General features: G+C 45.1%; 9 protein-coding genes across 9 annotated transcripts; 3 read left to right on the forward strand and 6 right to left on the reverse strand.

Moving 5' to 3' along the window:
* Positions 1-2459: 2459 nt before the first annotated feature.
* On the forward strand, positions 2460-3560 carry TrAFT101_011092 (uncharacterized protein; the record flags this gene model as incomplete). The annotated part of the gene is made up of 2 exons (XM_024901045.2): positions 2460-3376; positions 3440-3560. 2 exons carry the CDS (start codon positions 2460-2462, stop codon positions 3558-3560), a joined length of 1038 nt encoding a protein of 345 aa, XP_024757042.2.
* Positions 3561-3592: 32 nt separating this feature from the next.
* Positions 3593-5835, reverse strand: TrAFT101_011093 (uncharacterized protein). The gene is made up of 6 exons (XM_066129145.1): positions 5660-5835; positions 5260-5496; positions 5138-5206; positions 4785-5071; positions 4468-4722; positions 3593-4392 (listed from the first exon to the last, which is right to left on the reverse strand). Exons 1-6 carry the CDS (start codon positions 5721-5723, stop codon positions 3748-3750), a joined length of 1557 nt encoding a protein of 518 aa, XP_065985275.1. The 5' UTR covers positions 5724-5835; the 3' UTR covers positions 3593-3747.
* Positions 5836-8857: 3022 nt separating this feature from the next.
* Positions 8858-9696, forward strand: TrAFT101_011094 (uncharacterized protein). Its single transcript, XM_024903816.2, has one exon. It carries the CDS (start codon positions 8881-8883, stop codon positions 9514-9516), a length of 636 nt encoding a protein of 211 aa, XP_024757044.2. The 5' UTR covers positions 8858-8880; the 3' UTR covers positions 9517-9696.
* A 409-nt stretch (positions 9697-10105) lies between these two features.
* TrAFT101_011095 (uncharacterized protein) lies at positions 10106-10921 on the reverse strand. Its single transcript, XM_024908781.2, has one exon. The coding sequence runs from the start codon at positions 10647-10649 to the stop codon at positions 10302-10304; it is 348 nt and encodes a 115-aa protein (XP_024757045.1). The 5' UTR covers positions 10650-10921; the 3' UTR covers positions 10106-10301.
* A 1259-nt stretch (positions 10922-12180) lies between these two features.
* On the reverse strand, positions 12181-12993 carry TrAFT101_011096 (uncharacterized protein; the record flags this gene model as incomplete). Its single annotated transcript, XM_024910200.2, has 1 exon — positions 12181-12993. The coding sequence occupies one exon, from the start codon at positions 12991-12993 to the stop codon at positions 12181-12183; it is 813 nt and encodes a 270-aa protein (XP_024757046.2).
* Positions 12994-16145: 3152 nt separating this feature from the next.
* Positions 16146-17468, forward strand: TrAFT101_011097 (uncharacterized protein; the record flags this gene model as incomplete). Its single annotated transcript, XM_024904396.1, has 6 exons — positions 16146-16283; positions 16342-16443; positions 16497-16793; positions 16896-16981; positions 17046-17153; positions 17213-17468. 6 exons carry the CDS (start codon positions 16146-16148, stop codon positions 17466-17468), a joined length of 987 nt encoding a protein of 328 aa, XP_024757047.1.
* A 1319-nt stretch (positions 17469-18787) lies between these two features.
* TrAFT101_011098 (uncharacterized protein) lies at positions 18788-21045 on the reverse strand. The gene is made up of 3 exons (XM_024900992.2): positions 20760-21045; positions 19507-20706; positions 18788-19440 (listed from the first exon to the last, which is right to left on the reverse strand). Exons 1-3 carry the CDS (start codon positions 20827-20829, stop codon positions 19019-19021), a joined length of 1692 nt encoding a protein of 563 aa, XP_024757048.2. The 5' UTR covers positions 20830-21045; the 3' UTR covers positions 18788-19018.
* Positions 21046-21603: 558 nt separating this feature from the next.
* On the reverse strand, positions 21604-22597 carry TrAFT101_011099 (uncharacterized protein; the record flags this gene model as incomplete). Its single annotated transcript, XM_024910201.2, has 2 exons — positions 21604-21706; positions 21801-22597. 2 exons carry the CDS (start codon positions 22595-22597, stop codon positions 21604-21606), a joined length of 900 nt encoding a protein of 299 aa, XP_024757049.2.
* Positions 22598-24037: 1440 nt separating this feature from the next.
* Positions 24038-25353, reverse strand: TrAFT101_011100 (uncharacterized protein). The gene has a single exon (XM_024908782.2). It carries the CDS (start codon positions 25169-25171, stop codon positions 24215-24217), a length of 957 nt encoding a protein of 318 aa, XP_024757050.2. The 5' UTR covers positions 25172-25353; the 3' UTR covers positions 24038-24214.
* Positions 25354-26026: the final 673 nt, after the last annotated feature.

Genomic DNA, 26026 nt, shown 5'->3' on the forward strand with positions numbered 1-26026 from the left:
GTTTTTAGCATCTTCAATTTTAATGTCAATTAACAGAGCTGTTATTTATAATGATAGTCATTGCTCGCTTGTAAGACGAAGGGCTTCATAAGCTCTCATGAGGTCCGGCTAGGCAGATATAAACGAGGAGTAAGCATCTTAAACTGCTCGACATGACTGGACTACAAGGCTGGAAGTCAAAGTGGCTTCAGCTACTGCTTTCAAGCCTCATTGATTGGGCAATGGCGGATGTGAGCTGTGGCTGATATGCCTTTAAGCTGAGTTTAGAGTTCATGGCTGACACTCAGCTGAATGGCTTGAGATTACTTTGGACTTTGCACATGCGATACCATCACGCATATTGTAACCGTTTTAGCCGTTACTAGTATAGCTTGGGCCTAGATTATACGAGAGGTATCGGAGAATTGGAGAATTACCAATAGACTAGAGGGGGCTATTCGATTCTTTAACTGTGATTAACGATTAATCCAAATAACGCGTGGACTTGCCGTATGTGCGCCTCCATTCATGTAGATGAAATCATAAAGACTGTGCGGGTTACTTTCAAGTATATATATATATATATTTACGGCGATGCTCATAGAGATTGCTATTGTATACATATAATTATCTACCGAAGGGGGAGAACATCACGTAGCTCTCTACATTACTGCCAGCCGATATTTACCACCAGTAGGCGCAAGCTAAAAGGACTTGCCACTTGTTGGATAGCTACATGCATAATCGGCTAGAGCTTAAAATGGGACTTTACTACTACGAGTCATGTCATAATGTATTTTTAAAGTTGTGCATTAGAAACTTTAATTTGGCATGTGTCGGCATACTAAGATGACGGGACGAGATATCCAAAAGCAGCAACTAGCGTCGAGCATACATGTATATAGCCGGCACGCTCTTTCGGGGTAATTTATCATGTCACGCCTAGTCGCTCATAGTAGACTGATCTCGGCAGCTAAATAGAACATCAGATACTGTTCTAAACACATCGAAAGGCAATATTTCTAATGCAGAAGCTAATCCACGGGCTCATATGACCTCTCTGATTGTAGTAATACTACCACTCATATCCGCGCGCCTCATCGCTTCTACTCCTTGATGAAGTCAAGATTGCATAATCAGAGACAATTGCCTCTGAAGCTACAGGACATGGATAGAAAATAAGCGCTGAACAAAGACAAGCTTAAAATGTCTAGAATGAGTCGTATCCTAGACTAAAAAAGAGCAAGATCAGCTGCGACTAGACACCGTCTCCATATAATAATCTATTGCAGCGGGAGGCTAAAAACCAATTCGATATCCTTTCGCTCTCCGGGTTTACGCCTTAGAGATCAGATCAATCTTAGTGGGCTCAGACACATATAAGGCTGCTAGCTTTCCAGGATCCATGCCACAAGCAGCGGGTTTTCATATTATAGAGATCTGACCAATGCACTCTAAACCATTTTTCTCGGACATCGAAAATCCGATTAGCCGAGATTTGGCTCGCATTTCCGCATTTCCACTCCACAAACTATGCAAAATTGTGCATTCAGTACTATTAATGCCTTTGGCTATGGCGATAATAATGATACATCTTATTTTCCTATTGAGCTTTGTATGGTAATAACAGATTGTCGCTTGCTCAACGTCACACTGTGCCCTCTATAATGTGTACGAAATGATATCCCAGTGTGAATATTGTAATCTATGCGAGCTAGATGTTATAGAAGACAGCAGAACTGATCTTGAGTGTGCGATTCGTTTTTTTTCCCTCTTTCCTTTACGATATAATAAATAGCCGTTCAACAACACCGGATGGTTGCGGCTCGCTGTGTTTTGCCAATCGCCGCTGACATGCCTTCCACATGTTTGTTACTCGTTCTACAAGCATATCAAATGCCCTCGGGGTCCGCGGGCAGCTCATATGGCAGCTACTAAACAAACTGCATAGTTGGCTGTAGCATCACTACGTAGTTGGCTTATTTCTGCTGTTGAGCAACCCATTTAGTGACGCGGAGGCTGCTATATCAGACTCATGTGCGACTGCTCCTTTGCAAAGTCCGAAGCGCGCGCGAGGCGGCGGCACTAGGGGATTGCTAAATCCGCCGCTTGCGGTGGTCCATATAGCTGCTACATGAGCGACCAGAAATGACCAATAAACAACTTTGTCGCCCATCTCGTAAGTCCATGATCCATGACTGAAAATGATTTATCTACGTACCACTACAGCTGTAAATTGCTGTTCCAAGTGTTTGTCGCCAAGCCCAGCTTGTCCTTGTTAGGCTGCCAGCTTCGGAGAAAAGACAATGTGAAGCGCGAGGATGGGGCTCATGGTGAAAGAGTTCTACGTCTTAAATTTTGAATATACGTATATATAGGAAGTGTAATTGAAATGTAATTGAAATGTCTTGTCATGACAACTATCATTTCACTGCCATTTAACTATACACACTCTCCAATAATCAGCTCTCTTGTTCTAAATGGCGCCGCAATTCGATATTACACCCGAGAAGCGAGCATCTCAGCTTGCATTCATACAACGCCAGCTATTCCGTGTACCTCCGACATGGACCAAGAAAGATATCGATCTTAGAGGCAAGACTGCCATTGTAACCGGATCCAATACCGGTCTTGGGTTTGAGTGTGCTGGTCAGCTCCTCGATCTTGGTCTTAGCAAGCTCATTTTAGCCGTTCGCAGCGAAGCCAAAGGCGAAGAAGCAAAAAAGTTGCTTCTAGCGGGCCGAGATCCTAACAAGCTACCAGTCATTCAAGTATGGAAGCTTGATCTGTCGAGTTATGATTCCATCATGGCGTTTGTAGAACGCACCAAGACTCTGGAGCGGCTGGATATCACCATTAACAATGCAGGTTTGATGAAGAAAACCTTTGAGAAAAATCCCTCTACTGGGCACGAAGAGATCTTCCAAGTGAATTACCTTGGTCAATCTCTCTTCACTTTATTACTCCTCCCAGTGATTAAAGAGAAAAACTCGCCCGAACAACCCGGCCGCCTCGTCCTAGTTTCGTCTGATACAGCTGCATGGGCCGCGTTCAAGGGAAACAAGTCTGATCTTTTGTTTGAAGGGTTAGATAACCCTCAACTATTTAACAGCAGAGATCAATATTCCACTTCTAAATTACTAGGCCAGCTGTTTTTAACAGAATTGGTGAAGCGTGTACCATCATCAGTCGCCATAATAAACGCTCCAAACCCAGGGCTTTGCAAATCAAGCCTAGGTCGTGATTATGACAGCGCGTTTGAGAGGGCTTTTCTTTTCATGTTTCAACTTTTGCTCGGACGAGATGGCTCTGTGGGGGCACGCGCCTTTACGGATGCAGCTGTGAAACAGGGTACAGAATCCCATGGACAGTATCTGGAAGATGGAAAAGTTCAACCGTACGTTCAACTCATACAGATAACAGAATTGCATTACAGTTCACTAACACAGCTTTATTATAGAATGGCACCTATTGTATATGAAATTGAAGGAGAAAGGTTGGCACAGAAGCTTTGGGAAGAGACCATGAATGAATTCGCTTTTGCAAAAGCAGCGGATATCGTCCATTCGTTAAGTAGATGAGGAAATCTATACCGGCCTATAAGGATCAAGAATCACAGTTTGCTACTATATTATCTAGTATACTAGATATACTTCTAATAATAAATGTTTGATTTAGCCATGATCATTCGGCCAAGGCTAATTTCATGCTTAATATTCAGCGCTGTTGCAAACAACTCCATGGATTCGCATTATTTCCATAGTTTCATCAGATAGACAAAAACGGCACACCGTTCGCACCCGTAATAGCATTAACTACAAATGGGGAAGTGAAGGTCGGTGGCATGCTGCTAGCGCTCATCACGGCATTCAATATGAAAAGCGCATCAGCCTGCTCAGGACCTTCCAAGTCCTGCTGAGCCCAAAATTTCCTGATCATTTCCTCTGTCGGTCCCAAGTTGTTCATTGGTCGTGCTTCCATTGTCCGTTTTATTGTTGATAGAATTAACAACCGCTGCTCGTCTGTCTCTGCTTGGATGGATAAGATGAATAGGGGGAAAGGGCGGTCATAGAGCCGGATCTTTTCCAGCAGTATAAAGGCCTTGGCGGCGGCAGTTCGGGCGGTTGTTGAAGACATGAAAGCTCCTTTGACAACTCGGTCGACATATATGACCAAGGCAAACTGGAACAATTTGTCATTCATGCTTTCGGCAACTTTGTTTATGGTGATATCCTCTCCCACATCAAAGCAGTCGCGCAAGTTGTCAATATCCTTGAGTCGTTGTTCAAGATCATGAATGGCGTGTAGGCGCTTAATTGATAGATAATTAGGGTCATCACGATTCTTGACGAGATCCATGGCTTCGCTCAAGAAATCAAGAACTTCGGGAGAGCAACCAAGCATATTGTGCATCTAGGGTACAATTGTTAGCAGGGGAATGGTAGTGCATGCATATGATTCGGTGAGAGAGGATTTGGAAATTCATACAGTTATGACATCGATGTCATATGCTGAATCAGAGACAAGAATATCTGATTTGGCCATTACTTCCATCTGTGGAGTCCGCTGCTGCCAATGCTGTATGCTAAACTTATACAGCACTTTATGATAACGAACCCAGTTTAGCAAGATAGCACAGTCTCCTGCGTACTTTCGATGAATGTTAAAGCCCGAATTGACAATTTTCATGCAGCCGTCGAAGTATACCGACCAGTCATTGGTCTTGCCACTTTGACTGAGGACCTGGTAGTTACAACAAGAGTTAGCAATATATAAACATATAGTAGCCACCCAAAAAGTTTTACCTCATATAACGTCAGAAGCAGGCTAGTAGCAATAGCCTGAGGCCGAGATTTATTATCCAGACCCTGTGTGAGGGCACCTTTAAGGTTTGAAATTGCTAAAATCTTGTATTTGAGCGCCTCATCTGATCTATGCAGCGACAATAGTGAGATGGCGTTCATGGAGTGGCGAACAGATAATGATGGCACGCTGTTGTCATCGAGTGACATTCGATACAAGAGGCCGCAAACATCATCTTGGAACGTGCCTGATGTGACGAGGCGTATAGCCGATGGTATTCGCGGCCCATCTGTGATGTCTCAGCATAAAAGCGCCAACTAATTACATCTGGTTGAACACGCAAGGGTTGACTTACAGAAGCCTAGTTTAGGTGACCACAGGGAATGACTTGGTGCCGCTTGTGCCAAGACACCTATATGTTGCACTATAAGCCAAGGTTAGACAGCCTATGACTTTCAAGTCATTGATGGGACTAACTATGAGCTCCCGTATTAATATGTTCACGATACAGGCTTACATCCCAGGTAGATGTATTAAGGAACACAACTGGATTGGCTTGATAGGCGTTCCGGCTCTGCACGTTTGCTGTTGCCGCACGACGCTTGTCCCCCTTCCGTGGCCATGACAGATTCTCACTGTATCCCGAGCATGCCTTCCCGCGTGTTTTACAGGCTGTGCACTCGGGCAGGGCCTTATCGCATGCTATCTTAAGGACTAAAACAAGTCAGCTGTGCTGAAGGAGTCATCTTGCCGAAACTGGACCCGCGTCATGATAGCCTCTTGCAACTTCAGGGGCTACGCAAAGGATCACATGAAAAAAAAAAAAAAGATCACGTAACACAGGCGCGCGCTAGAGGATGGTGAAAATCTCACGTACTTCGACAGCTCAAGCAGGATTTTCTCGTTCGCGGTGCTCGACTAGTGGTGGCTGCTGCAGTCATTATGATACTCCAAATCTTTTCTCGTGGCAAAATCGATAAGTAATCCTCTGGGACACGGGAAGATCGATGGATCTATGGATATCGTATGCATCTGCTAGAGTCTCGTGGTTGAGGCTGTCAGATGAGAAAGTCTAAGCCAAGTGGGGCTCCAAGCCAGAATCTTCAAGCCATGCTTTAGCTAATCCATGACAATATTATGCCAGACACTGTATGAAGCACGGAGTAAGGCATCATGTGACGGCTGCGCTTCCAACAGCGGTAAATCATAAGAAGACAAAACAACCCCCCTGTAGAGTATGAAAGGTTGGCTCAGTATTCTCCATATCGATTCACATGATTTTTCTATCAATGCCAACGGAGTTTCACCACTATATAGCTAGGCTGATGCGGTAAATCGTAGAGTGCATACTCTCTCTCGCTAGAATATGGATGCGTTGGGCACTGTTGGCTTTAGAGGAGCTTGTGCTTGTGCACCCTCTCTAGAAATCAAAGCTGTAACGGCTTGCATCTTTTATTTACTCCTGCTTTTATCAGAGCCCGTGATATTTGAAGCTCTACCAAAGACCGCATCTGTCCATCTGAATACACGATCTTCGCTATAGTCTGGGCCTCATACAAGTAGTGACCCTTCTATCTCACCACTTGTGCTCTTCATGGCCCACCAAAGCCGATCTTGAGTGCCGTTAGAATACTAGAATGGAGCATGAGGGTATGGCCAACTGTTTCCCAGAACCACGCATGTTTAGGTTACCCCAGAGGTGCTTAAACAGCAGCGATTAGATAGGTCTCTTACCTTCCCTCGTATCATTCCGAGAAACTCATTAGCAGCCAAATGCGTCGCACAATTGCTAATTCTTTAAAAAAAAAAAAAAAATGTAACTGGATTTTTAAAAATCGGAGCTGTCGCTTAGGCGACTAGAGATGAGAGAGCATCTTTGGCTTGCAGGTGCAAGACGTTCATCCACGAAACTACATTTACAAGCTGCCCTCGGCCGTAACACCATACTTGCAGACCGCTTTGGTATGTATCTCTTATGGGACGGCAATGGGCTCATTTTGCTAAACCCATTCCCAGATGGCTTCTTAGTCCATAATTCCGGCAGATTGATATCAGCTGCGTTGACAACTGTTGTTACACATGCACTAGTCGTCAAATTGCGGTTGCAAGAGTTGCCGATATTTAAAATCATCAGAGAACTAAGTCTAGGTAGTCTCTATAGCTACTTATAATGTAATAACCACCTGTGGAAAGTTGCCTTGGCCTTTCTTTACACGTATGCCTGCTTAGTACTTTTGGAAAGCGACTTTCATACTGCCATTGAGAAGTGCCTATTACCAAGAGAGCCTGATGACCCGGCCATGATATAGATGCTGTGGCAATATCTGGTGAGACAACTCATCGCCCGACGTCATCCAAATAAGATCCAAGCTCGCTTCCGCCGTGTAGAGCCCGCTTATCACGAATCAATGTTATTCATCGTACTTGGAAATTGCTTTATGCTCAATCATACTTCATACTTTGGTGGATGGAATACGTATAGTAGCTTCTTCCGTGATATTGCAGCTTGGATTGCTGCGTTTGCCGCATACATGGCCTCGATTTTAACCGTAGTGCGGGTCGGACTTGCAACTAAGTAGCTTCAGAGCAGCCCTCTCTTTGGGTGTCGTATACCGTTACACTCCTTGCAATTTTGGAGCCTATAGGCTTGGTTGGTTTGGTATCATTGCGCGTGGTAAGTGAGCTTCTATTGCTGGTAACTTTTAAACAAGAAAAGGGCCATCTGACTTCATCATCGCCCTAGGAACATGGTGCTATCGCGGAGTTAACGCCTGCACTTATCATGTTTCGGTTCTCGCAAGCATATCACCAGAGAAAAAAAGGTCAATCATATTCACTAGTCTCGATAATGCTCTAGGCACTAAATGGAATATAAAACATGGAAATATACACACTAAGTAGCGCATAAACGAGCATGACATTCTCCGATCGAATAATTGGTGGCTTTTGGCAACTTTGAGTACTTGGTATTAGCTCGCATTCCAGAAAGAAAAATCTTCAACCTGGACATGAGGAATATGAGGCCAAAGCATACGTTCAGAGCTCGCTTATAGTCTTGGCATATTGCATAAGCATCTTTGCAGCTTTAATAATGGTTCAAGGCATTTAGGCAATTTCGTTTCTATATAAGAAGGCTCGCAAACTGTTGCCTCTGTTCACGGAATTATTCTCCCATTCTCACCCTGGTTGCATAACGCCGCCACGTCATAAATCTTTGCGTGGTTCAATACATACAAACGCCAAGCGATACTCCTCTTTGTGTTATTCCGGAAATTAAGAAATCAGTTTATACGCGGAAACCGTGAAAGCATTTGGTAGTATATCCGAAGTGGAGTAGCCTTGCTAGCTCCCCATACCTTATCAGATCGATCCAAGACCGCACAACAGATCCAAAATTGGCGACAGCATCGCCAAATATGTAGTACCTTCCTATTTTGGTTCAAATATTAAGCGGTGCAATAAATACTGGATGACTCTCGTATCACCTTAGCCAACCGAATGCACATTCTCGCTTAGCTGAAAATAGAAGTTACTCGGCGGTTTTGCAAGCGAGCTTCAAAAGATGGGATGGAATTGGAAGTGGGGACATGGGGAAGTTGATTTCGTAGCCGCAATATACACATTTCAGATGTGTGATAGATGTCAAGAGTTTCGAGTGGTTTTATAATCGTCTAAGCTGAAGAGGATTATATAGTATGTCAACAATATTTACATTCCTCACGTAGAGAATTATAGCATCTTTTTTCTTTACTGAGCTTCTAAATTACTGTGTAAACTTGATCTTGTTTCCGGTTACCACATCAATTGTTAGTGTGTAAGGCGGCATCGATCGGGATTTTCGATATTCTCCGCAAGCATGGACGCTGCTCGCGTGTATATACCGATGCAGAATTTATCCAATTTACCGCGCACAACTCAACAAGCTCTATAGCCGACGGCATTGTACAAGTTACCGATCTTCATGCATTTCGAAGTCAATCGGTTCAACTCATAATGCCGAGGTATAGTATAAGTAGCTCAAGAGGCCAACGTCAATTGTTTACTCTAGACACTGACAACCATTGACTCCTGGAAGCTTATAAACTTCGACAGATAACTATGGCGTACAAGCTTATTACGGCTGCCTTGGCTTTCGCCACCAGCGTATCTCAAGTTGCTGCTCAGGAATGTGCTCAAAATCTCTTAACTACACATGCTGGTGTTCAATTCTATCTTTATGATGATTCTATTGCTTCAAATAACTACAAACCTCTTCAACTTCGACCTAGCAAGGATGGAAAGTTTAGCTATCTCGCCATAGACAACAGCTCTCCAGTTTTTACTGCCAACCTCGACAATGGTGTCTTGATCAGTGAAAACAAAAGCTCTGACGGCACTCTTTTCGATACAGGTGCCAGAGGCTTCTTGCAAAATTACACCAATGTTGATAATTACATCCCACCTACCTTGGTAGGCCAGCTTGCCTTTGCAAATACTTCCACCTTTGCCAACGCGTCTGATTCCAACTGGCTTCTGGGGCCTTCAGGTGGAACAAACATCTACAACCTCTGGCACGACGAGCCTGTCAACACGCTCAATGGAATGCAGATTTGCGAAGCTGATTTTGACCTCAATGAGGATGGAACACCTTGGTATTATTTTCAATACGTGGACTGGGTTATTTACTACCCACCAAACTGTGAATTTGTTGCAATCCTGACAAATGTTACCTCGCCGGACCTGCCTACATGCTAAGCATTAGATTCTGTTTAGCTAACATAAGCCCCTTATTTGTCGGAGGCTAACGCATGGTGAAAGCGTTAGGGATGTTTGGTGATTTAAGAAAAATTATTCATGGATGCTGGGGTTGCCTTCAGAATATTGGAATCAAATACTATCAAATTGTAAACCTCTTAATTGAAAATATATCCATGAACAAGAGTGTTGATTGTGCAACCTTGAGCTTCAATGTGTTGGTTGAAAAGAATGTAAGACAATGTAATCACAAGACAAGGCTAGTAAAATAACAAAGTACACATGATAGAATACTTAGATTGGCTAGCACATGTATCATGCAGAACTACATTAGGAAGTCTCTACACACTTGAGTAAAACAACCAGGGATTACTATACTAAGCAAAGTGACTGTTTCAAGAACGAAAAAGGATACATATGAAAGCGGTGACGGCGACAAACATATGCAGAATTGAGCAGAGACTAATAGCTGATCCGATATCGTGGGTTATCCTGTAGGTCGATATGCATACCGTCAGTATTTGGAAAGGCTGATGCAGGATAACTTATTTCACTAGAACTTTGGCCAATGAACAATGGTACAGATAGACACGATTACAAGCTAATATAACCGTACTTCGTACTTTGTATTCAAATTGAGGTCAATAAGAGTGGTAATGTATTTAATATTAGTGAACGAATGGAGAAAATCCCAGCTTCAAAACTAATTCCGTCTCTTAATGCAACGACGATTCACTGTTTCCTTTCTCCACGCATTCAACAGCCGTTGGCCAACCTGCGAGCCTTTATCCGCAGCGAGCAGTGCCAGAACCACAATCACTACCCACGCCATAGTCGCAGCAGGATCCGGAGGGCGAACATTCATAAACGTGATTGTTAACACGCTTAGCCGTAATGATGTAGCCGTCGCCGTTAGACCAGACACAGTTGCCGCAGTACTGGCCTTGTTTGAGAGGATGTTTAGTGCTACACTTGCACCCATTGGCCACGCATGATCGTTTATCCAACGGAAGGAGTGATCGCTCTTCGACTTGGGCGATTGCTTCTACCTCCGCTCGAGCCTCAACGTCGACGCCAGCAACTGCGGCAGAGGCGAATGGAGCAATAAGAGCTGCAAGGAGGATGAAACGCATTTTGACGAGATTGATGGTTTTCGTTGCGATTGGACTTTTAGAGTAGATACACTTTTAATCGAGACTTCTGTGAATTGCTGAGGCCGAAAGCCATTCTTCGACAGGGTCTTATATACTGCGGCCCGTCGCAACGAATGCCAATTTGAACAAATCAACGGCTGCTAATTGCCATAAGCCCCGGGGAAGAATACATCCGATTCTACATCAGTCTGTCCAATGATTGATGCCCAATTCTTAGCTCGCTTCACAACATTCCTTAAAGACATCATGGAGGCAGTAAGACACAGGCGCGAAGGATACGGTAAATCACTAGCAAGCGTTGTGACGAGTACTAACTATTTTGCGCCCCGCATGTCTCAGTTGTCGAGGTTACATTGCATCCATCAGCTATACTACGAATAGCCAGAGATCCGATGAAAATTGCTAATAAAATGTTTAATTGGCTAAATCACCAGTAAGCAAAGCTTTCAATTCCTCCATGTCCATCCATGCGCATAAGAAGCTAATTTTAAGCTTCAAATGTTAATGGATGAGATCGAAGGGCGCCTTACCATAGGGAAGTGAACTACCCACTGCTTATTACGGTAAAGGAATAGGAAGTTTATAAATAATATAATACGTTGTATTCCTTTTCAGCCGAGAATGGAACACTTTGATCACGGGTTGACCAATTCGTCCGTGCTTATAAGCTTCTACTGGTATTGATCGGCGCACCGGACACTATTTCTGCTTGTTTGGATGGGCTTTAAAGTATACCTGTGTTACTAAAGGCGCATGACACTCCATCCAGATGCATACGAGAACAAGGCAAATTGAAAATAACTTACGTTAACAATTGTAAATTTGGGAAGCCGGAGCTCGATCTCTAGTGTTGCCCACCCACATCTGGATGGTTCCTACTGCCTTCGTGAGCTCATTGGCCTGTGATATTTTATGCATTCTAACTTATTATGCAACTTATGCTAAGGAATAGTTTCCTTATTAAAACATAGTCTAGCTCTAGGTGAGAATGAGACAAAGAGCAATCACTTCGGAAAGGAAATAGTCTACATAGCTATATAAGGCCCATCTTACATTAGTATAAATTACAGGCCGAGAGATACATATATATTTTAATAACTTAGTTTAAGAACGCGTAGCATCTAATTGAAACTATTTATCCATTGAAAAGCTGCTCTGTACACACGTAGAGCGTATTATACCACTACCCTGTACAAGTTCACCTAGTCAGCAAACTTCCGTAACTGCAAGGAACGTCCATATTAGGCTGCTCTCTTCATTTGTACGGTTTTATACGGTCTATAATTTGTTGAATCAATAAAGAGCTTCATTATTCATTTAGTCTATTACATTTGTATAATTTGACGAGCTCGCAGCGTTTGCCCTATATAGTTTTAGGCAAATCTACCTCATGACTCTAAGTGTCACACAATTATTACACCGGCGATCAAACTTTATGACATCAAACAACTATGTGACCAATTCCCTCTAACAATATCACAAAGGCCTTTTTTGCTCCCTCAAACTCCTCTCATAGAGACTCAACTAGCTCGATAGTCTTATGATCAAGGATCGCTGAACCATATCTCTCGCTCATGGCGTGCACACGTTCCATAGTTTGCAATTTGTAGGGAGTGAGCATCCATCCGATGCCTGACATAAGAGACTTGCGGTACTCTACCAAAACCTCATCCAATGTCAATTTCGGTCCTCCAAACTTCGCCAATGTATCTAGGTAATGTTGTAAAATAGACATCTCATGCGCTTTGCGATCCTCCACTGACAAGGCTCCCACAATGAAGTAAGCAAGGTCGTGGAATGCAGAGCCCACGTGGATGAGCTGCCAATCGAGGAATCTTGGTGCTCCAGTAATAAAGTATGTGTTGCCCGCGTGCGGGTCGCCGTGGAGGAGACACGTAAATCGCGGATCGCGAGTCTTGAGGTGTTTCTTCATTGCTGCCGTGATGCGTTCCTCGTTCCAGTCTGCTGGAAAGTGTGGTCGGTTTTCGGCAACAACCATACCTTGCCAAAGACCACACAAGCTTAAGATGGTGGCATCATAGTGTTCCGGATCTGTAAGCCAAGTAGGTAGTTTGGCGCTCTTATCTCCCCAAGTTCCAGCATGCAGTCCCGCAAGCTGCTCAACGGCTGCCTTGACTTGGTCCACTGTCCAAACTTCTGTTGGCTCGCCAAATCTTGCGCCTTGCTTATTCAGGTCGTCTAAGATCACAATTCCTTGCTCCTTGTTGGCTCCAGACCACCAGCACTTGGCAGTATCCACATGGTTAATCTTAGGAACAACGTGACTGAAGAATCCAACTTCTCGTGTATAAATTCTGATCATAATATCCGGATACTGAGCTACCACCGCCTGGTTAAAGCCTCCCTTCAAGCAAATGTGGGTGGGTTTCCCAGCTGCACTGGCCACAGCTTCATCGTCGTATGCAACTGTAACGAATAGTTTACTAGCAGTTGCAAGGAGGATTTTGTTGGTGAATGTAAATGATTTCACTTTATGTCCCAGGGCGCTGGAGAGCCACTCTGTTGTGACCTCTTCTGGGATAATGGAAGGCTGTGTTCAGTGGTTGGCATATTGGCGACTTTTGCTTCTTCAAAGTAAGGTGAGTGCTGATTGAGTATATGGAGTCAAGAGATTTATCAAGGAGCTGGCTGCCTTTAGTATTTTTAAACCTCAATAGGTTGAAACCAAAGCTCTTTAAACACATTATGGAGTATATTCAGGGGGGAAAGAAGAGCGGGATGAGCTACAAGTATGTGGTGTACCTAGCCTACCTTCAACATTCTCCTGGGTAGTCTCAAGAGGGTAAAGATGGGGGAGTCATGTAGTAATGCTAAGGATGGAGTTCCTGAATCAGTTTTCACCGCTGCTTCTGCAGTAGCCCAATAACCTGGGGACACATTTACCTATTTAGAACCAACAGCAGCACTAATATAGCGGTACCTTGCGAAAATACAGGGGTTTGTTGCAAATAAACAGACCTGTCATGCCCGCATGCCGATTTTTACCAGGGTGCACCCAACGACATCCGGCTAGACTTCCAAGAGCGATAATCAGGTACATAACAAAGAGATAAGTGGTTTCAATTTCTATCAGTTGGTATAGCTTTCAAAAGGGGCGTACCAATGGTGTAAGGATAAAGGCATAATGGTTTCACTGCCAAAGTTTATGTATTATGCCTCCTGTTAGTACTAGCGTGCTGACGGATAAAAAGGCCATACACTAATCGAATAAACAAGCTGCCAAATTCGGCTGCAATGTCTTCTCAAACTACGAATAGCCCGAGTACGATTCCGTACAAGTACTAGCATCTCTAGTAATTTTAAGTAGGTATTTGTACGCCGCCGTCAAGTCTGTCATCGAGAAATACCTACCTATGGTACCACGTAGTGCTGCCCAAGACTGCAATGGGTTGAAATTAGGCGACTCGCCGTATCCCACTGTTATCCGCTAGCTGGCGTGGCTGACATGTACAAATGGTTCGTTTTTTGCAGGTTCAAACCGGGTTTTCACCAGGGGGAAAACGTCCGGGCGTATGAACGCTTGTGGCTTCCTAAGAACCGCTCTTCAGCGCTTTAATCCGTAGCTGAACCATGGACGCGTGAAATACTGTTGCAAACGATGAGGTCGTTTTCAAGCACGATTGTACTACCTATTCGTACTCGTCGCAGTGGGACGGAATGCAGGGTACAGCTTCTCCGCATGAGGATACCCCCCTGTGGGCTTCTACAAGCTGATATAGTACGGGGTACGTGGTATCTCCACCAAGCTATCAGAGAGGCTGTGCCAAACTGTCAATGCCTGCAAAGAACTTAAGTGCACTAAAGATCACGATAGGAGGCCCAAGAGACCCTTCTAAGAACCATGTCAAGGCGTATTGGGATACTTCAAAGAGTGTACCTCGCGGTACCATCGGCAGCGTGAGCATTACTCTTGTTTCATGGCTTATAAGTATGTAACCATTATAGCACTTCAATCTGTTCCATACTACTAGAATAGCTTCCTCGTAATGGGTGCAGCATTGTGTCACACACTTCGTCTCATGAGAATTGCAGATATCATGTTTCGTCGAGCGAGTTCGCTGTATCTGCATCCCCTTCGAATATCACGATTCTTAGTAGGCGGCTACACTTATTAAACTCTTCAAACATTACATACAAGAAATGTAGAGGCAAAATGAGTCTTTACTTCTTATGAACTCCCCATGTAATTGCCACATAAACAAGCAATTAGCGTAGGATTAGTACGTTGTCATCCCCCTTTATTGCTCTGTAGGCGAGTAGTGAGTAGGTATCTTATGCGACTCCAGAAAAGTTCCCCTAGAAGGAGAGTAATACTACTTCTGTAGCTTCAACCAAGCTAATATCGAATTTGGAAAATCTAAACCACCAAGAAGCACCTCCCATAATTATTGCTGCCCTTTTTGAAGTTATAGAGGGCAGATATAAAAACGTTATATATTCTCCGTATTGTGAGGCTTAGGCACCTTACTCATATGCCCGCAAGAGAAGACCAATACCTTGTTTGAACTTTACTACGGGGTATATAACCCGTCTTAATTAGCTCGTGGGTGGTAAATCATTTTATTGGTGAGATTCGACTTGCTCCAAGCTGCTCGGGCTATTTGAAACCGAGTCTCCTTTTATACATCCCAATAGCTAACCGTAGTCCAGATTGCGGGATATTCTGCCCCCAACTTGACCGCGTATAAGTAGGTACCTGCAAGAACACATATTAAACTCTGGGAAGATGCTGTCCTCTTCGGCAACGTATCTCTTCAGGTAACAGATACGGCGGTATTACTGCCCTTTCTGAGTATAACTGCCGAAGTCGGAAATGCAGCTCAACGACTGCGCGGAACTCAATTCACTTCCGCGGGAGCACTATGTACAGGGAAATGCTTGCCGTAGACTTCCAGAGATATTGCGGGTCCTTTCCTTTTTCTGGAGCGGAATTGTCAAAAGTCGTTTGATTCACCCCGGACTGCTCCGTAGGTCGCCCTATGACAGGCAAGAGGTCGCGAGAGTCATTTTTTCCCGCTAGGGGGCGATCCATGACTTGAGCTCGATGTGACATCGTTCCGTTGCGGAAAACGGCTTGGCAGCTCTGTACCATCCATGTCAGACCAGTTTTCCCTGTCACTCCAGCATTACCGGAATGGCAAATGGGTTGTGAACCCACTTTCTGGATTACTAGGTATAAGCAATTCCGACACTTGTAGAATACGCGGCGATTGTACAGTACGATTTAGAAGGCCAATACCCCTGAGTGAAAGCCGTTGAAACAACGGTTTTGAGCATTGTACTCTGGTAAATTGGTCCATTGCAGATCTTTAGCATTAAGTAATCAATTTCGATTCACCAAATACTTCCTGGGCCCGGAAGGCAGCAAGCAAAAATGGGACGACTGTGTATACTCATCTTTTCTTCAAACCGGCCTCACTCCCAACAGCCAGGCGCGGCAAAACCAGCATCACTATGAGTGCAAGGCATAATTTCTGGGCGGTAATGGTTGCGTTTGTTGTGCTGAACACCATTACCGTGGGACTGAGGTTATGGCTCCGAGTCTCCAGCAAAAGTTTTGGGTATGATGATTGGGCCACATGTGTTGCATATGTGAGTTTGCGGACTTTACCGCTATTCCCGCCCCGTCTTCTGACTCTTCAATCTGCAGAGCGTTTTTGTCGTCTTTTGTGCGTTTGAGTTTCGGGCCCTTGGATATGGATATGGAGCAACAGACGTGCAGCCTTGGTACAACCCTCTGCTGGCGGCTGAGGTTAGTTCTCTCTTTGGGTCGGGAAGGGATCTCGAAATTAACGTTTTTGGTAGTATTTTGTTGTTGCGCAGTTGCTGTACCTCATAGCCCAGTTGGCAGCCAAGATCAGCGTGGCTTTGGTCTTGTATCGAATTGCTACAATGGCGCCTATGGTACGAAGGATACTTGTCGGCTCAATATCGATTCTCTCCATTGTATCTATAGCTGCCATCTTTATTTTCGCCTTCCAATGCCGTCCGCTCTCTGTGGCCTGGGGCGTTGGCACTGGAACATGCTTACCTGGGTCAGCTATCGCCAACACTGCCTATGCTGTATCAGCTGCTGATATTTTATTCAGCTGGCTATATGGAGTAAGTAGTGTCCGCTCTACCACATGGCCTTCTTGTGGATAGATGTCCCGACTCTGTGTGTAACTATGAAGTGCCCTTATAAGTAACATATTGATATTATAGCTTTTGCCTATCTATTTGCTCTGGAGTGTTCAGATAAGCATGCGAACAAAACTTGTTGTCTCTGTTCTTCTTGGATTTGGCGCGGTGTACGTATTGTTTACCTGAGTGGAATTATTTGAAGGCTAATAGATGTGTCTTTGACGTTCCTAGGAGCTGCATTGCGACGATTCTACGACTCAACTATGCCATTGAGGTTTCTCGACTTCCATCGACAGCTGCAGCACAAGCCGTCAACCTACTCCTGACAGCGACGATATAGTATGTCGAATCCAGCACAGAGATAGTTTCTAATATGGCTGACCGACAATCTCTTCTAGCTCGGCGACAGAGGTTGGCCTAGCCATCTTCTGTGCGTCCCTTGCCGCTCTGAAGCCGCTCTTGAAATTCATCCCCTGGGTTCCTGGATCTTCCAAAGGCACCTCTAAGTTCGATAGTAGTCTTGAGCCACGAGGTCCAAGTATTCGACTTCAAGACAGACAGGTGGAGACCGGGAGCGAGGAAAGCATCCTCCAAAACACGCATCACCGTATTCAAAAGACGACCCATTACGAAGTCCATTACGAAGAGCACTAATGTATGGTTTAAAAGCTTCAAAGATGCCATTGAACTTGGAGGCCCCTAAAAGTATTTCCTTTTCCACTGATACATAGATTCACAACTACCCGGCGTAGCGAAGCGTGTGCTCTTTCATCGCAATAATATTTATTCTCTTTCTTTGCGGAATGCTCATACAATACTGCCAGATGAGTTTTCACCCATTTGTCTAAATATAATTGTTTTATTTTTGCGGATTTTATTTCTTGTTTTGGTAATTATTCATGACTTATATTCGACAATTATATTCGACACATTATCCTGCGGTTGATTACGCACAGTTCAGGACCAAGATGAGCGGCAATTCTACGTTCAATCGATACGCTCCCTAATATCTATTCTAAACTGATTTTGGTTTCAACGGTGCTGCTCTATACGCGCTGCACCAAAGGAAATCATGTAAAATAATTTTCATGACTAAAAATGATGACTGGAGATATCACAAGCTTTGCTTCACGTCAGCACTGGGGCACAAATGCTTTTTGACAAAGGAAGAAAAGGGGTTAAGAGGAAAGAGAAGCAAGAGAAAATTGATAAGCGCTATGGGATATGTAGATAGCTTTCATGGGAATCTTCATGTATATAAAACTGGATTGTCAGCGGCACGGACTATGGCTTTCTATTTCTTCTTTAACGCGGCCATGATACTGCTTTTCCGCAAGCACTCTCATCTTTGTTTGAACCCCTTACAATGCGCCGGGCAAGTCCACAACTGGTTGCAAACATAAAAGGCGTGACCGAGCCAAGATGCATATACGATGATAGAAACTAGCTGCTTTTGTGATGGCACTGCTGAATTACCCAGAACATCGCTGTCTCAGATGCTGGCCCGTAATGGAGTAGACGCCAGGGTGGTTCCTGGGCTGGCACATCCCGAGTAGCCGAAGCAGCGGGGCCAAACATGACATACAGAGAACGAAGCTGCCGGCTTAACACCGATATGTGAACCAGGGGTTAATGCGAGGAGAGTTCTAATAGAGGTCAACTGTCCAACAGCGAGAAGCTGGAGCTACATCACCAACCTGGATACGCATTCTAATACATATTTCTCCTGTGCGACATTCAGGTCAATTAAGATTGCTCTTATTGCAGAAATCTCCTGACCCATCTCAGTATCCTTGAAAGGCGTGAGAGGCTCTTCAGGACATGCTAGCGCCGGCATTCGGCAAAAATGGGACGTCAGCAGTCCAATCAGGAAGCTACCTAGCTATACGTGGAAAAATAGGGCTGTACGTAAATCAGCAAATACTGTAGAGGCTTGGAACGCGATATCCGGGAAGTCGATAAAATTAAGGAGTGCTTATGCTGCCAAGGAACATCCAAGAATAGTCTTCTATTGCCAACGTATAGGCTCAATCATCTCCTTCCTCAGCTATAGACGTACAAATCTATTAACGGGCATACGTGCATTCTCTGTCCTTATAACGCGACATGAAGCATACCCTTCTCATATGTCCAAAACCATTTCGATACCTTTTTTATGTGTATTCTGTTATGCACTCATAAATCCATTGATCCTTTGTTAAATTCTATCCAAGCCGCACTTTGTGCCATATACGCAAACATTCTTGCAAATCCATCGCTAGTGTACCCTCCAAAGCATCCGACGTATCCTTGATCAAAGCAATAAGCAAAGTGGCTTCAGCAAACGTAGATAAATCATCTCGGATGGCTTGGTAATCAGCAGTCTTCATTCCTCCCACATCAGCCCACGCTTTCCAAGTGTCCAGCATCTTGCAGAGGACAGAGGTGAACTCTCCATCGCGAATCATGCGATGCAGCATGAAACCGACAACTTCTTTGACCGACAAGGATTCGTCCCAGATATTTCGAGCCTTGAGCCATTTCAAAGAGTAATCGGCGACAAGTTTCGTATCCCATTTTGGACTTTGAAGAGCTTCCATGGTCCGTTTATCACGTCGCTGTTGATCTGTCCTCATTTTTTCACGCACTATTATAGCAGGTTTGATCAGCATCGCGTGCATTCCTTGCCTAGATATAGAAACGGGGAACTCACTGTCTTGCATGCGCTGTTCTGTCTCTCTGCGCATTCTGTCATTGACGGCTTGTTGCCGTTGCGCAGGGGCCATGCGCGCTTCTGCTTCCATGGCCGCCCGCTGCTCTCGACCCCTCTGTGCAAATGTATCTATCGAAGCGCCATAGTCATTGTATTTCGTAGCCCATTCAGGCGTCTCCGACTCATCTACCATACCCAGTAACACTAGGACGCCGCACGGAACTGTCTCTTTTCTAGAGAACGACAGGATGGTGTCTGGAATTTTATAGTTCCAGAGGATGGTCTGACTGGAAGTTCCATAGGCTGTAGCAGCACTGGCAAACCAAACGCCATCTGACTTTCGAGGTTGTATGCGAAGGTGGTTGATGTATAAATCCTCAGGAGTGCTATTGCTGTTGATATCACTTTGGATAAGTGCTGTAACAAGCCCGGATAGGGATATCTCGCAGGTTATGTCGTGCTTAACGTCAGAGTGAATTTGAAGTTGGACCGAATCGGTTTCACTAGTGCCCCCATCCTGGGCCTGAACTTCATATTCGTTGGAGCTTGGTGCCTTTTTCTCATGTTCCTTCTTCTGAGAGCCACCGACGGTAGACCCTGGCTCTGTTGACTTTCCTGCCGGCGATGGTAAGCGAACCCAATATGGCGGTAGATGGGCGTGATCGCGTGTGATCCATGAGCTAGACCAGGCCACGGCGAGAGACAAATACCCATCCGAATCATCCAACGGGGCTATCGTAAGGGCCTTTTGCCTTCCATCGGGAGACATCATCAGGGAGCAGCCCACAGGTGTCCACAGCCCTGTGGATCTCAGCAATTTCCAGCCTTGGGGATCTGGCACAGCACCTAGATCCAGCAGATACGACACCAGCTCGTCAAAGGCAATCTCAACCTGGGGTTGGCGCACTTGATCGGCATACTCAACGCGCTGGGTCTTGACGCCTATGGCGTTGGTCCTCCAGTTGAAGGTGGTCCAGCTGCCGCCGGGAATAGAGCTGGGATGGCGCGAAAGGGTCCAGTACTCGGACCTGTTCTGGAACCGGTCCAGCGGCATCACGGCATACCGCGGCAGCTCAATCTCAATAACGCGATTGACGACATCGCTGCGTGTCAGCGCGGTCAGCCGGCTGCGCCGAAGCATGCGCTTTATGCGCGAAAGCGAGGCTAGAGTTGCAAATGTGTTGTATAGAATGGGCAGAACTGCTTGACTGTTAGGTGGCTGTCACAACGTTTCACCGCCGTGACGACTTTACCTCCAAGAACCGCCAACGGCACCCCGATATAGGTGATGATATCAGTCGCTGACGTGCCATTGTCCGACATGGTGGCTCTGGGGCCTGCACCGCGACAGAGCAAGAGATGCAGGAGCACGTCTTTGCCCGCAAACAGCGGCAGAACGTTGAATCGAGCGTTGAAGAGAGGCGAAGCAACGATGTTAAATTGGCTGCTAGTCTCGTTTCTGCTCAGCTCAGCCGCCTCAGCTGCCCACCTGGATCAGTCTTAGCGCTGGGATGGTGCATCTCAGCTGGACTCTGCTGCGGATCCTGCCGTGAGAGGAGAGGCTCTCCGCGTGGCTGTGACGGGTAGGAAACAAAACAAATTTGTAGACAATAGTCAGTTGAGCTGCATCTGGTGCACGCAATTCCGTCTGCGCTGAATTCTTGTAGATCGTCCGTGGTGGCCCTTTGCATGGAACATCGAGGCTCTGTGCGGGTACCTGACGCTAAGCGCCCTCTACCCCATATTTTCAGCCCCCGCTGCTCTCTGGGCTTGTACTTGCAGGGCCATTAGGATCTTAAGGCTGCCTAGAGCTGAGATGCTTCGAGACTTAGCGACATCGATACATATGATCACAACACCATCATTAAAAGAACAGTCAAAAATTGTATCTACGTCACAAATAGAGAGACTACAAATGGTGCTCCAGCTACTTCCTGACACGGCGTAAGAGTGAAAATCGGATGAATCAAGATTATATCTATAATGGATACCGAATAGCACTGAACCGATAGAAACGAGCTTGCTGTAATTCCACAACGTCCATCATCAAGGGCATTTCCATACCCGCTACTTGATGCCTGAGATGATACGAGGGTGTTACAAGTTGGCCTCCCGTTCCTCCAACATCTCCAGTGCTCGGCTTCCTTCCTCATCGGCAAGCTGATATGCAATAGAGGCACCAACGCGAAGTCCTACAATGCTGTCAGAACAGACAATAGTGAAATCGACATAGATCAGTTCAAAACAACTCACCGTTGCTACTCGCCATCAGAGCTTGTTTAATCGATTCCTACGTATCGCCCGCGGCAAAGCATCCCAGCACGTTGGTGCGCAGCATCATCGGATCAGTCACCACATCCCCATTCGGCTTCGCTTCGAGCCCCAGCTGATCAATCAAGGGCTGACCTCGGCTCTTGGTTGGAGGGCGATGGAGAAGCATGCCTAGCTTCGCCGGAGAGCCTCTGTCAAACTCGATTGTGATTCCGCTTTCGGGGCCTTCGCCATTATTGACAAGGCGAAGGACTTTTCGCTGGTCTAGCTTGACGCCACTTGCCAGCACCTTTTTCAGGGCGTTCTGGGTGGGCTCGTCTTGAGGAACTGGCCCGTTGCTGTAGATTGTAAAGTCCTTGTTGAAAGGCAGCGTCATCAGGGCAAAGTGAGCGTAGGAGGGATTTGGAAACGTCAACATGCCAATGGGGTAATCTTTTTGTTCGTAACCGTCGCAAAAGGGGCATTGGTAGCTGCAGATAAAAGTTAGCAGTGCTCTGGCCACTGTATGTATGCTTGTTCTTGTTGGAGAACAGTCAACTTGCATATGATGGGGCCAATTCTCTGCGTAGCCCTCGATATCCGTCGGAATTACATCTTCAGCTCCAGTAGCGAGCACCAACTTGCGCCCTAGATAGGCATTATTTGCACTATCAACTGCTTGGAAGCACTTGTATCCGGGGAGAATCTCGGTATTGGAGACTGTAACAATCTTTGCAGCCTTGAACGAGACTTGGCCCGAGTTTTTCTCTTCAATCTGCTGCCGTGCGATTGATCGGAATGACTCTGGAGGGATTCCATCTCGGGACAAGTACGTGTGCATCTCCTTGGCGCCGTGATTGCGATACTCGCCAGAGACGAAGACGATGGAAAAACGACACACGCGGGCCAGAGTCAGCGCCGTCGACAGCCCTTCGGCTTTTACAATGCTCCATCAAATTGCGAATTTTTTTTATGAAGTGTCCAAACCCCAGAAACGTTATACTGTCACAACTTAAAAATATTGGGTTCATTAACACCAATATCCACGCCTTGGACATTGTAATTGGTAAATTTCAAAATAATCGTGAAATGGACATTCGTGGGCGAAAAAGCATGCGAGCAGCTTTGAACAATATGTATTCAATGACTAGGCAAGTATACTATTCTCCGACAATACTAATATCCGTTAAGTGTTTCCACCCGTAGCCCGTCTAATCTAGATATGTCCCAAGGAGATTGGAGTTCACTACCTAGCCGGTTCGACCAAGATATGGAGACTTATCGAACCGCGGTAAAGCAGTATGTAATTTGGGCACAGGGGCCGGAATAATATAAAAAGAGAATTATACTAGCATCTTGTTTTCTTATATATATTTTTATTGCGTATCGTAACTACTTGTTGAGCTATGACGATAGATTGCTTAATTACACAATCATTACAGCCTAACATTTGAGAACATCCTGAATGATTGGAAAGATTATTTTGCAAATCCAAGAAAGGCAGCAATTACCTGGACGCTTTTGTGATATTTTAGTGATAACTACTTGTGGACCTCAAGAGAGAATAGTTTCGAAGTAGGCAATGCCAGTTTCCAGTTATCTTATCCCAGTTGCCCGTGTTAAATTACAAGTTAAATTACAAGAAAAGAGACTGTTGAGAAAAGATGCTAGCTAACAAAATTGTCTAGCAATTTGTACTATAGCTGGCCCAGCTGCTTTTCAGCACGGACGTTGTGCCGTCTTTGTTGCTGACGGCGTGTATTAGGTATTAGAGGGCTGCTTAGATATAGCTCATGTAAAAGCAATAATTTCAGTCCGCCTGCACGTACAAGAGCCTATAGCTCCACATTGATCCTAATCAAGTATCAACAGCAAATTTACCTACATAGTGCTATAGACGCCATATCTACAGGTACATACTTCAACGCTTAATGCGCACTAGTAATCGTATCCCGGAAGTTTCCCCAGTGTCAGTGCGTCATCTTCAAGGAGCATTGGGTGAAATTGCAAGGGTAGCGCCTTGCACATATTCAATTTATCGTTGATCTTAGACTAATTCAATTTGGTTCTTGTTAAGTTAATATTTTGAAAGAAACTATGGTGTTACAGTAACTAAAGAGGTAATAGAAGGTTAGATTCTATCTCTCGCCCAGTTATATACATCAGCCTTGACGTTTCCCCAGCAGTTTGTTTCCTTGGTGCCTATTAGGGCTGCCGAACCGCTCTTATTGGGTAAATATCTGTTGAGATAATACATGCGTCCATCGCTTAATCAAATATATGGGTGTTACATAGCCATTAGCATCGCGAAACAAGACGCCGCTTGCAAACAATTCAGCATAACAATCTACAATATACGCATAACTGCTCTTTATTATAGAAAAATACATAATCGCTCCTTATGAACCTTATTTGACTCTAAAATAAACATTAAAGCTGATAGTGTGAATTTTCGTAGCTAAGAAGACGCCGGTAGGTTATCCAAGACCCAATTTACTCCATTGACAACAATGTCCGGCTGGGTCATCTGGACAAAGTGACCACTCTCGGTGGCAAATACAAGCTCGCTTCTGGTAGAGAGATTTAAAAATTTCTCCATGAGACCCTTGCTTTTCTCATCGACTGTCCTGATCATCTCTCTAACGTAGCTCCTCTGGTCCTCTGTTCCATTCCCTTTCGCAACGCCCGCCTTGTATAGTCCATTCCAATCTCTGCTTCGCGTGCCTCCAATTACATAAACTGGTTTATCCCCAACCAATGGCTGTTTTTCACTCAGTTTCTTCTTTCGCAACGTCGCAAAACTTGGCAGGTACTGCTCTACATCCTCCTTCTGTGCAATCAGCTTGTACTTTTCAGTCGATTCTGCCGCTTTAAACGCATCCCACTCTTCTTGTGTCAATTGATGCTCCGCTTCAACACCCCAGGCAGCATATGGCTCAACATCCGCGGCTATAGCATTCCACAGAATTGGATCATCTACGTTGATTACCAGAGGAGCAGTCTCATGGTTGGCGTCAACAAGGACTAGACCAGCGATCTGGCTAGTTCCTTTCAGGGCAATGAACTCATGAATGAGCACACCGGCCCAGGAATGTCCAACGATGATCAGAGGATTCGGAATGGGAGCTTTTTCAATCAAAAGGGAGAGCTCCAGAGCAATGTTCTCAGCTGAGGGAACGAGCGGCGAAGATTGTGAGTTACGATAACCCGAACGATCGTAAGTGTAGCTTCGCAGCGAGGGAGGAAGCAGCCTCACCACGGCTTGCCAGTTGAGGGCATCGCTTGCTACGCCCGAGACGAAGAGTACGACAGGATCTTTGGAGCTGCTGGGCTCTGGACCGTGAGAGTAGAGGGCCAAAGAATGACTGCCGATGTCGACGAGTCTGCCGTTCAAAGGAAGGATTGAGGAAGTCATTGTGGGATGATAGTTTTAGGAAATCTGAAGACTTGCAGAGTTGTTTATGAGCCGGTCTGTGATACAAGAGGCCATTGAGTAGCCAATCCGGTTTTAATTTATGGCGGAAGATAGTGGTATAGAGTTATGGGGAGCAGAATCTATGAGTGGGACATATCAAGAGGATTCCAAATAGGATCGAGTCACCAGCCAGATACAATTGAACATAGCGCTGCGCCTGGCTACTTGTACAGATACCTATTGTGTGATTTTGGGCATAGGTTACGCTTTCTACCTTGTTATCAAGACTAAGGCGTTTTAATTGAGCAATTTTTATTGATTCAAGGCGTCTCTACATAGCAGATGTTTGAACTTGTATGTGGAATCATCTGGCCGATGAGTCACGCATTCACAGTTCCCAGCTACAAGAGCGGCTTGACACGGCTAACTCACACCACGTCCCTACTAGCGCCTTCAAATGCCTCCACCGCTCTCACAAGTCAGCAGGGACATGTATGATGCATTTCTACCAGGAATTGAATGCCTGTAAAAAGACTAATTATATATATACAAGATTGGGTTTATGTTTAGAGAATTTTTCCCTCGTGCACGTTTTGAAACAATCTGCATCCTATGCGCCGCTTTCTCTTCACGAACGAAAACGCAGCTACAGCCTCCATAGTCCGCTTATAATGAAGACCTCCACTGCTGTTAGTTCACATATCTAGGCTCTAAATGCAAGAAAGTCGACCAAACTTTCTTCAGAAAAGAAGCATTGTAAATTTATTTTCCTGAGCTTAACTTAACCTATGGTCTAATTATATGGTCAATCAATTTGTTATTTGCATTTACTTGGCTTACAAACAAGGCGTCGCA

The sequence above is a fragment of the Trichoderma asperellum genome, chromosome 7 (assembly GCF_020647865.1).
Source record: "Trichoderma asperellum chromosome 7, complete sequence".
In the NCBI taxonomy this organism is placed as follows: domain Eukaryota; kingdom Fungi; phylum Ascomycota; class Sordariomycetes; order Hypocreales; family Hypocreaceae; genus Trichoderma; species Trichoderma asperellum.

Coding starts and splice junctions, on each gene's coding strand:
- TrAFT101_011093 (XM_066129145.1), bottom strand. CDS start 5,723: ATGACTGCAGCAGCCACCACTAGTCGAGCACCGCGAACGAGAAAATCC. Junction 4,723..4,784: donor TGCTTCTGACGTTATATGAG/GTAAAACTTTTT, acceptor TGTAACTACCAG/GTCCTCAGTCAAAGTGGCAA. Junction 4,393..4,467: donor ATGACATCGATGTCATAACT/GTATGAATTTCC, acceptor ATTGTACCCTAG/ATGCACAATATGCTTGGTTG.
- TrAFT101_011094 (XM_024903816.2), top strand. CDS start 8,881: ATGGCGTACAAGCTTATTACGGCTGCCTTGGCTTTCGCCACCAGCGTA.
- TrAFT101_011095 (XM_024908781.2), bottom strand. CDS start 10,649: ATGCGTTTCATCCTCCTTGCAGCTCTTATTGCTCCATTCGCCTCTGCC.
- TrAFT101_011098 (XM_024900992.2), bottom strand. CDS start 20,829: ATGTCGGACAATGGCACGTCAGCGACTGATATCATCACCTATATCGGG. Junction 20,707..20,759: donor GCCGTTGGCGGTTCTTGGAG/GTAAAGTCGTCA, acceptor ACAGTCAAGCAG/TTCTGCCCATTCTATACAAC. Junction 19,441..19,506: donor AGAACAGCGCATGCAAGACA/GTGAGTTCCCCG, acceptor CTGCTATAATAG/TGCGTGAAAAAATGAGGACA.
- TrAFT101_011100 (XM_024908782.2), bottom strand. CDS start 25,171: ATGACTTCCTCAATCCTTCCTTTGAACGGCAGACTCGTCGACATCGGC.